Source organism: Garra rufa, chromosome 3 (assembly GCF_049309525.1).
Source record: "Garra rufa chromosome 3, GarRuf1.0, whole genome shotgun sequence".
Taxonomy (NCBI): domain Eukaryota; kingdom Metazoa; phylum Chordata; class Actinopteri; order Cypriniformes; family Cyprinidae; genus Garra; species Garra rufa.
Window position 1 is genome coordinate 6,840,383 of NC_133363.1, and position 11,141 is coordinate 6,851,523.

Genomic DNA, 11,141 nt, shown 5'->3' on the forward strand with positions numbered 1-11,141 from the left:
CAGAATTTGTGTTCCAGGCTGCAGTACCAAAGGTTTGCTCTTAACCTTCGTTAACCTAGTTAACATGGCTAATCATTTAAAATGCAGGCTTTTTTTCTTTGCTGTTGATTTAAATGCTTTTTTTTCTGATAAAGAACTATATTAGGACTGTTTACATAAGGAACAGCTATTAGAGTATACTTGCATGTTTAATAAGCAGGTTATGAATAATTGTAGACAAGCACTTTTTCTCACTTCTGTTTTGGATACACTTGAAATAAATGTTTCCTGTTTGCACATTTTTAGACATGCAGATGTAAATTAATATTCTGTTACTGTGGATGTTGAGAACAAAGTGTTTAAAAATGTCATATTCCAGAATATTATTCTAGTATATATTCTAAAATAAATATATATATTTATATATAGATTTATATATATATATAACACTTTTGACTGGTAGTGTATAATGTGATAAAGCAAATATATATATATATATATATATATATATATATATATATATATATATATATATATATATATTATATATATATTTGCTTTATCACATTATACACTACCAGTCAAAAGTGTTTGGACAGTAATATTTTTAATGTTTTTTTTTTAAACAAAGTCTCTTCTGTTCACCAAGCATGCATTTTCTTTGATTCAAAGTACAGCAAAAACATAAAAATAATTGTTTTCTATTTGAATATATTTTAAAATGTAATTTATTCCTGTGATTTCAAAGCTGAATTTTTGGCATCATTACTCCAGTCACATGATCCTTCAGAAATCATTCTAATATTCTTATTTGCTGCTCCAAAAAAAATTTTTTTTTTTATTGTGTCGAAAAAAGCTGAAATAAGCTCCAAGCTTTTGAATGGTATAGTGTATAATGTTGCAAAGCTTTTTATTTCAGATAAATGCTGATGGTGGTTCTTTCTATTCATCAAAGAATCTTGAAAAAAATACTTAATGGTTCTAAATATTATTATTAATAATAATAATAATAAATGTTTCTTGAACAGCAAATCGGCATATTAGAATGATTTCTGTAGGATCATGTGACTAAAGACTGGAGAAAGATGCAGAAAATTCAGCTTTGCATCACAGGAATAAATTACATTTCAAAATAAATTCAAATAGAAAGTGGTTATTTAAAATAATAAAAATATTTCACAATATTACAGCTTTTGCTCTATTTTGGATCAAATTAATGCAAGCTTGGTCAGCAGAAAAGACTTCTTAAAAAAAAAAAACATAAATATTATGGTTCAAAAACTTTTGACTGGTGGTGTATTTGTGCAGGTCTTAAAATCTTTGTTTTTATTTTTAAAAACTGTGCAGATCAAGTGATGCATACACAGAGTATGACCAAATTGCCATTAATATTGAAATATTCATGTGCATGCAAAACACAATTATTGTAGCATTTCTGCTCCAGTGAAATGCTTAATCGTTTGTGTTTTTAGACATTCCAGCTGCAGCTTCTGTCCCCCAGCAGTAATGTAGTTCCAGCACTCAACCAGGGAAGTGTCACGCAGGTCATCAGGGTTCTCAACCCACAGAAGGTAAGATATTCCTGTGAGCCCAGGCCACACTCTCTTTCCTTTTGTTGTTGATCATCTTAGATCAGTCTGTTCTGAAACACCTTCAAAAGTCTTGAAAATTGTTTGAGTTTGGCAAAGCTGAATATTTTCACACTAAAGTTGAAAATTTGCTTTAAAAAGCCAGTGACAGCCATTATAGATCTTGGTTTAAAATTAAAAAAGGAAATGTAACATCTCATTGACTTTGATGGCTTAAGTTTAAGGTGGCATCTCACTAGCTGACTCAAAATTGAAGGTGTCACCTACCAACTGTTCTTTTGAAACTTCAACCTCAATTAGACATTTTTCACACATTCCCCATCATAAATTGGCAAAATAAGATGAAGAACACCGTACAAACGATTGTATCGATATTGAATTAGGACTCAGTTCATCCCTTCAAGGAGCGTCCTACACAACCAACAGCGTTTGCAGTGTGTGGTTTTGGATCAAATCCGAGCAGGACAATGGTTTTCAGCGTGACGAAAAAGCTCACTGGTCACAGCCAAGACCAGGGGTGCCCAAAATAGGTCCTGAAGGGTCGGTGTCCTGCAGAGTTTATCTCCAACTTTCTTCAACACACCTGCTGGGAAGTTTCTATTATGACTAGTAAGAGCTTGATTAGCTGGTTCAGGTGTGTCTAATTGGGGTTGGATCTAAACTCTGCAAGACACCAGCCCTCCAGGACCAGGTTTGGGCAGATCATGAGAGCATTTCCCAGCGGCTGAAAAATAAACCTGTCGGCAAAGCTCCCTCTGATTGTTTAACAATTATGTAAATTAATTTTATTAATAAAAATCAGCTAGTGAGATGCAAGTCAAAGGCATGAGGACAATCAGAAGCTGATTGCAAACTGGTTTTGCTCTAAAGCTTGTCACATGGCTACACAGTTAATCAAAATAAACCGAAATTGCAATATGACGTGCTGTGATTTAATTAAATATAGGAGCTGTAATATACAGCTTAAATATGTGCTACTACTATATACTGAAACTTTCGTACATTTTAAAGTTAAATCCTTCTATCTAATGCACTTTGAGTTCAAAATTAAGAGCTTTAACCCAGTAGTTAATAGTTACCACCTTACTTACCCAGTTGATTGATTACTTTGATAATTGCAAACATTTTTTGTATTACAGGTTGTTAAATGTTAGGTTTAAGTATGCAAATGAGGTATTATTTAATGAAATATGCACTAATTTGCATACATTTCTAGTACAAAAATCGAAAACACTGGATGAAGTCCGTTTCAAAATTCTTGTTGAATTTTTTTGACATATTAGAGTCAAAAGTTGGGTACCTCATTTCATCACAACATAATTCAGAAAAAAATTAGAACGGTCAGAAAACATTTTCTTTTTTTTTTTTTGGAAAATAAAATGTATAAAATCAAGCAAATTATATATGAACAAATCCCTCTGTAAAAACCTTCAGGATATAGACAGGAATACTAATGTAATGTTTGGTGTGTAAGTGCTACTGAAGTGGAGATTTATGGCTCAGTGTTGGATAAAAAACTAATTTTGAGAAAATGGCCTTTAAAAATATGCATTGTAATTTAAAATCTATTGACACAAATAGATAGTGCTATAAAAGAAACACTTAACAGTGGTTTTTGGCTATTTTTTTCCACTAGTCTGAAAAAACAATGAAAAGACAAAGCCTGAAATCTCAAACTTGATAGGTGCATGAAAAAAAAAATCCACCCCAGGTTACGCAGCTCTAGTTTGTCACCAGTAATGCTTACACATACAGCAATTAAGAATTGAAGAAAATTGAAGAATTGCATATTTTGTCTTTAGCATGCACCTGACCTCCTCTCTTATTACAGCAACAGTTGCGAATGCGGATCAAGCTGACATACACTCACAAAGGCTCTCCTGTACAAGACCTGTCCGAGGTCAACAATTTCCCCCCTCAGTCCTGGCAGTGATTTGCTACCCTTCTCGATCTTAAAGACCCCCAGCAAGGGAACTATGGGAAAGATGTCCCCTCCCCATTCCCAAATGATCCCCCGTGACATCACCACAGATCGCTGCCCTGGGGTTGCATGGGAAGCAGTGGCATCTTCCTGACACAGTCAAGAGTTGATGGTATGAAGACTGATGGTGATGATGATGACGATTACAGCGAAAATGATGAAGAAAAATCACAAATATCTCAATGCATATCTTTTCATTCGTTTCTTTGCCCGTCTGTCTTTCTCTCTTCGCTTCGGGGTTAGTGCAAAATGTCCATACTCACACTTGCACTTAGCGTCGTGCACTCTCACTTCTTCTGTCACTATAGTGCACTCCCACAGGCCCGTACATGGGAAAACATCACTCGTGGCCACTATACAAAGGAGCTGCTTGTTTGATTTTGTCCTGTTTTGTTTGATTTATTTCCATGTTTTTAATCTTGTTAATGGGTTTGGTGTATTTTAAGACAAAAAATAATCGCAAAGTCTGAACGTTTGCACCTTAAGCATTTCAGAATCAAGAGGAAATGGGTTGTGATGGCGCCTTAAATTATCCTTGTACATGGCTTTTCTTAATTTGCGTGTACGGTTGATCTGATGTCCTGTAATAAAGTATACCAGATGAATGCTCCGGATACGAGCTATGTCGTGGCTACACCGTATTCATCACATGAATCATCATGAATAGGTTTATACAGCTCACACCTCGATTCTTGATTTCTTCGTTTTTAAGCAGGACGGCGTCTAAATGTCATTGACGGTGAAACTGGAGCGTCTCCTTTTGAGGTGACTAAGATACTATAATAGTTTTGCATCATCAAACCCTTAAATTTGGCACCTAGTTAGTTTGTTTGCCTCTACTCGTCACAGATGGTGTGTTCTTGTGGGTTTTTTTTTTTAAATCTTGAAATGCATTTGTATAGATTGAAAATAGCCTACACTAAAGGAGTTTGATTTCTAGCGCAGTCCTTGAGGATTGAAATCTATTAAAAATGTTAGTTAAAGAGCGTGATCTTAAAATTCAAATCGATTGCAAATAAATTAACACCGCTAGAGGCCCGGCGACGTGTACTGAGGATACGGTCAGCTTAGATGCTGTAAATATAGACTATGAATATAAGGCCTTCATGAATGTAGTTACATGCACTGAATTGAATGGACTGTTTTTTTTTTTTTTTCTGTTTTTGTTTGACTTTCTGCAGTGATTTGAAGTACAGATTGCCTGATTTAAAGCAATGTGCCTTTGTCATAACCAGTTAAAAAGAAAACCCTCAGACGTTACAGGAAGAGCAAGAACGTGATGTCTGAAGAGTAGAGGACCTTTTTGTTTTGGCGTCGTGTGTTAGTGTCTCTTCTCGCAGCTTCCAAAGGCAGTTCGCAACATTTAACCTGAATATACCTCACATTGTCGTCTTGTTTTGTCTGTGACCGCTTCATCAAGTCATCGAAATGCTCTCTTCGCGTCCGTACCCTCACGCCATCTCTCGCTGCTCTTCGTTTCCTTCATCGCTTTGCGTAATTGCATTCGCTATGCCACACTGAAGTCTGGTGACCAAATCAAGAGATGATCTTTGGGCTTGGGAAATAATATTTTTAGCAATGTTATGTATATGGAGAAAAAAAAAAAAGACTTCTCATTCTATTAGCCTCTGTCTTTTGGTCCTTTGTTGCGATTTCTTTCAATTCCCCAGCTTTTTCTGTGTACATACTGAGGGCTTTTAAGATGCATCATCCCTTTTTAAGATCCCGTTTTCTAAGACTTCCTTCCAGTACTGCACACGGTGTATACAATATGTTTGAAGCTGTCCCTCGGAAAATAGTCTAATTTAACAACTTACCTGTTTGGTTGATTGTTTATTGGAAAGAAAATGTACTATGTGCTGCCTGTATATTGTATATAATTGTAAAACGCATCAAAAAAGATCAAATCAAATAAAAATCCCATTTGAAGACCTATGACGTTCGGTTAGGGGTGTAATGTGCACATGATCTTAAGTTTGCTTTGTTTTACGTAGATAGATTGCAGTCGTGTACTACTGAAAGAATGAAACGCTGCATTATGGACACGGATGTAATTTCTCCCTTCAATATGGTGGCCTGCAGCTGACACTTTTTCTCATGTGCTCCCAGTTTTTACATAATGAAAATTGTCATTCCAAACCTATAAGAATGGCTTAAATCTGTGGAATGCAAAATATATTTTGAAGACTTTCATTGACTTTTGTGTTCCACAGAATAGAACAGAGTCATGCAGTACAAAAAAAAAAAAGGTACAGTTGAAGTCAAAAGTCATACACCTTGCAGAATGTGCAAAAAGTTAATTATTTTAGCAAAATAAGAGGGATTATACAAAATGCATGTTATTTATTTAGTACTGACCTGAATAAGATATTTCACATAAAAGATGTTTACACACAGTCCACAAGAGAAAATAATAGTTTTCAAAAGTTTACATACGTATGATTCTTAATACTGTCTTAATAACGTCCCATGTTTGTCCTGAACAGTTAAACTTACCTGCTGTCCTTCAGGTCCCACAAATTCTTTGGTTTTCCAGCATCTTTGTGTATTGGAACCCTTTCCAACAATGACACTGATTTTGAGATTCATCTTTTCACACTGAGGACAACTGAGGGACTCATATGCAACTATTACAGAAGGTTCAAACACTCACTGATGCTCCAGAAGGAAAACCAATGCATTAAGAACTGGGGGGTGAAAACTTTTGGAATTTGAAGATCAGGTAAATTTAACTTGTTTTTCTTCTGTTAAACATGTAAGTAGCTTCTGAATGGCAGTACTTAATGAAAAAAATATGAAATTTAGTCAAAAAAAAAAAAAAAATGCATCTTTATACTGTTCAAAAGTTTTCACCCCCGACTCTTAATGCATTGTTGCTTTTTAGAGCATCAGTAGCTGCTATACGCCTAATGGAAACTCGCTAATTGCGCAAAAACTCCCATATATCGCAAAAAAGTTTTTACGCTCGCGTGAAGTGGTTTTTCAGGCAATTCGAAAAAGGAATATTTTGCAAAACAGTAATGGACATGGGTATTTTTCCCATTTACATGTCACATTCGATTAAATATAGCCAAAATCCCACCCAAAAAATCTGTTGCCATGACTTATCGCGAGAGGAAAAAATGACCGTTTAGTTGCATAGCATCGGTTAATGGAAATGTCATCATTTGGAAACAATTTTTATTCGACACTACAAATACCATATGTTTTGCGTAAATCTGTAATGGAAACACAGCTAGTGACTGATTTTGAGATGCATCTTTCCACACTGAGGACAACTGAGGAACTCATATGCAACTATTACAGAAGGTTCAAACACTCACTGATGCTCCAGAAGGAAAAACTATGCATTAAAAGCTGGGGAGCTTTTGGAATTTGAAGATCAGGGTAAATTTAACTTATTTTGTCATCTGGTAAACATGCAAGTAGCTTCTGAAGGGCAGTACTAGATGGAAAAATAAAAAGATAATTAGTCAAAATAAGAAAAAAGTACACTACTTCATTCTGTTCAAAAGTTTTCACCCCCCGGCTCTTAATGCATCGTGTTTCCTTCTGGACCATCAGTGAATGTTTGAACCTTCTGTAATAGTTGCATATGAGTCCCTCAGTTGTCCTCAGTGTGAAAAGATGGATCTCAAAATCATATAGCCATCATTGGAAAGGGTTCAAATACACAAAAATGCTGAGAAACCAAAGAATTTGTGTGACCTACAAAAACTTTTCTAAGCTCTAAACTAAGCTCAGCTGTGGATCATTGGATGAGTAACGTTTTGCAGATTCAGCAAGGTGCATGTAAGCTTTTGACTTCAATTGTGTCTTCATTATAGTAACATTGCATTGAGGAAACCTCAAAAACCAAAGTTTATCGTAACAGTTTTCCCATAAACCACCTCTACTGATATTTCCATGCAGGTTAGGCTAATGCATATTATTTTTTGAAGCACATGGAGGCACGACTTCAGATGAAATGCTGTCCCTGGTGTGAGAACATGTCTCGTCCCTGACTATTTCGATGCCTCTTGAGTGAACCTAATGTGGGGGTTGTGCATTAACAGGCGGCCTGCGGTCGTGAGGTGCGTGACAATAGGGAATGGCTATGAAATGGCACTTTCGAAATCCGACTTTCTGAATCTGCTGCTTTTTACACTAAGATGTTTGCGCGTCGAGGGCGAAACGACCATCTGCGAATCTCTCAGCAAGTTTCCCAACACCAAACGATGCATGTGAGAAAAGCTGTAAATACTATCATTTCTACTCTTTATGTAAACTTCCTGAAGTAATGCAAGCTGAGTTTGAATTCTCAAGTCACCACTGTTCACTATCCCTTGCGATACATGCACAGACCTTTGTACATTTGGAAATAATACTGTTGATTAATCTTCATTAAGAAGCAGATCAGTCAGGGGGAGTTGAGCATCATTTGTTTTGGGTGTAACTGTTTGGCTGGGTGGACTTTGTTTCACATGCTTGAATCGATTGCCTTCTCCATCAGAGTCCCTTTGTAATCTGTAAAGGTATCGGTTGTTTTTGAAGTGTATCTATACATGTGCCCCCTTCTCAGATATTTTACACTTGCTATTCAACACATCTGAACTTGTGCAGGAAGGGCAAGGACGACCCCAGTGAGTCTTGACATGCTGAACTGAATCGCAGTCCCGTGTCTTCGAGGAATGAGTGTTGGACTGAATTCATGATGATGGATGAAATGGGATATTTTAGACTTATGCTGTGTATTATTGTCTTTGGGTTGGAGAAAATGATCAAATGAAATAATAAAACAGTCAAACTTGAAGTTCGTCGTCTTGTGTTTTGGAAATGAGTGGCTTTCCTCAATTGTGGGCGGCACTGTTCTGTTCTGAATGATCTAGATTGAGTTTTATTTCAGTGCACACTGAGGTCTGCTGTCACCCTCTTGTGTTAAGCTTTGAAACTGCAATAGTACATGTCATAGAAGCCAAAGACTGAATTATGCAATACATACAGTTGAAGTCAAAAGTTTACATACACCTTGCAGAATCTGCAAAATGTTGATTATTTTAGCAAAATAAGAGGGATCATACAAAATGCATGTTATTTGTTATTTAGTACTGGCCTGAATAAGATATACTACATAATGTTTACATATGTGACCCTGGACCACAAAACCAGTCTTAAGTCGCTGGGGTATATATGTTGCAATAGCCAAAAATACATTGTATGGGTCAAAATTATTGATTTTTCTTTTATGCCAAAAATCATTAGGAAATTGAGTAAAGATCATGTTCCATGAAGATTTTTTTGTAAAATTCCTACTATAAATATACTAAAATGTAATTTTTGATTAGTAATATGCATTGTTAAGAACTTAATTTGGACAACTTTAAAGGTGATTTTCTCAGTATTTTGATTTTTTTTGCACCCTCAGATTCCAGATTTTCAAATAGTTGTATCTCGGCCAAATATTGTCCTATCCCAACAAACCATATATCAACAGAAAGCGTATTTATTGAGCTTTCATATGATGTATACATCTCAGTTTTGTAAAATTTAACCTTATGACTGGTTTTGTGGTCCAGGGTCACATATATAGTCCATATAGTATATAAAAATTACCCTTTTCAAAAGTTTATGTACACTTGATTCTTAATACTGTGTTATCTGAATGATCCACTGCTGTTTTTTTTTTTTTTTTTTTTTTTTTTTTTTGTGATAGTTGTTCATGGGTCCCTTGTTTGTCCTGAACAGTTAAACTGTCTGCTGTTCTTCAGAAATAGCTCACAAATTCTGTTTTTTTTTTTCAGCAATTTTGTGTATTTGAACCCTTTCCAACAATGACTGTATGATTTTGAGATCCATCTTTCCACACTGAGGACAACTGAGGGACTCATATGCAACTATTACAGAAGGTTCAAACACTCACTGATGCTTCAGAAGGACAAACCATGCATTAAGAGCCAGGGGTGAAAACTTTTGGACAGAATGACGATGTGTACATTTTTCTTATTTTGCTTTAATATCATTTATTTATTTATTTATTTATTTTTCATTTAGCACTGCCTTTTCAGAAGCTACAGAATATAGTTGCATGTTTCCCAGAAGACAAAACGAGCAAAATTGACCCTGATCTTAAAACTAAAAGTTTTCACCCCCCGGCTTTCAATGCATGGTTTTTCCTTCTGGAGCATCAGTGAGCGTTTGAACCTTCTGTAATAGTTGCATATGAGTCCCTCATCATACAGTATTTTTGAAAAGGGTTCAAATACACAAAAATACAGTGGGCAGTTTAACTGTTCAGGACAAATGAGGACTCATGAACAACTATCACTAAACAAAAAACCCAGCTGTGGATCATTCAGGTAACAACACAGTATTAAGAATCAAGGGGGTGTAAACTTTTGAACCGGGTCATTTTTATAAATTCAACTGTTAGTTTTTCTTGTGAACTATATGTAAACATTTTTTTTTTTTTATGTGAAATATCTTATTCAGGTTAGTACTAAATAAAAAGCTAACTTGCATTTAGTATGATCCCTCTTATTTTGCTAAAATCTTAAACTTACGACTTCAACTGTATGTATATTCTTGTTAACCCTCTGTTGTATTCAGTAGACTCCTGTGTTGTATTTAAAAAAAAAAAAAAATAATAATAATAATAATTAAAATCAGTATGTTATTTTCCACTTTAAATTCTCCTAAAATGTCCTTCAAACAAATCAAAACCGAACAGACAGTAATTATCAAAGCTTTTAGAAATAGTTACCTGAAAATAGTTATCTGAAAAAAAGAAGTAGTTCTCTGAAAATGTACTCATCCTCAGGCCATCCAAGATGTAGATGAGTTTATTTCTTCTTCAGATTTGGAGAAATGTAGAATTAGATCACTAGTGAATGGGTGCCGTCAGAGTGAGTCCAAACAGCTGATAAAAGCACAAATAATCCACACCACTCCAGTCCATCAGTTAACATCTTGGAGCCAAAAGCTGTGTGCATTGTAACAAATAAATCCATCATTAAGACAGTTTTTACTTTAAATTGTTGCTTTTGGCCCAAAATGTGAACCCATTATCCATAATAATGATCATTTATTTATGTTTTATGTAGTGGGTCTGATCAAAGTATGAATAAAACCTGATGCTTTTAAGTATAGTTTTAAACTATTAAGGTCTCTTTGACTTCAAACAGAATGTGAAAGGTAAAAAAAATAAACTGACAGCAGTGAAAAGCTTCTTTATCTGCAAGGATGAGTTCAGGAAATGTTTTATTATTGATTGTAAAATTGCGTATTGCAGTTATGATGTGATCACATGTCTGCCTCCATCTCAGCTTGTGTTTAAGGTAGGTGTTTCTTCAGCTAACAACTAAATTTGTCCACTACACTCTTAAAAATGAAGATTACAAAAGAGAGTTTTCACAGTAATGCCATAAGAACCATTTTTTTCTTAGTATAAAGAACATTTTAAAAATCTAAAGAGCCTTTGTTTGTCCACTATAAAGATTATTTTATCCAATTAAAGGTTCCATGGAACAAATGCCAAAAAAACTTTATTTTTTAAAAGCAATGGCCAACATGTTGATATAAAATGATCTAAAATTGTTTTGTTTTTTTCACACATT

The 11,141-nt window shown here is 35.0% G+C and overlaps 1 protein-coding gene across 1 annotated transcript in view; it reads left to right on the forward strand.

The window, feature by feature from the left end:
* The window catches only part of ap1g1 (adaptor related protein complex 1 subunit gamma 1), a 32,671-nt gene extending 24,330 nt beyond the window's left edge, over window positions 1-8,341 (forward strand). Inside the window, exons 20-22 of the mRNA XM_073835645.1 lie at window positions 4-32; window positions 1,452-1,550; window positions 3,400-8,341. Of these exons, the coding sequence (XP_073691746.1) occupies window positions 4-32; window positions 1,452-1,550; window positions 3,400-3,501 (230 nt within the window). The 3' untranslated portion in view covers window positions 3,502-8,341. The remainder of the gene's footprint in view (window positions 1-3; window positions 33-1,451; window positions 1,551-3,399) is intronic.
* The last annotated feature ends 2,800 nt before the right edge of the window (window positions 8,342-11,141 follow it).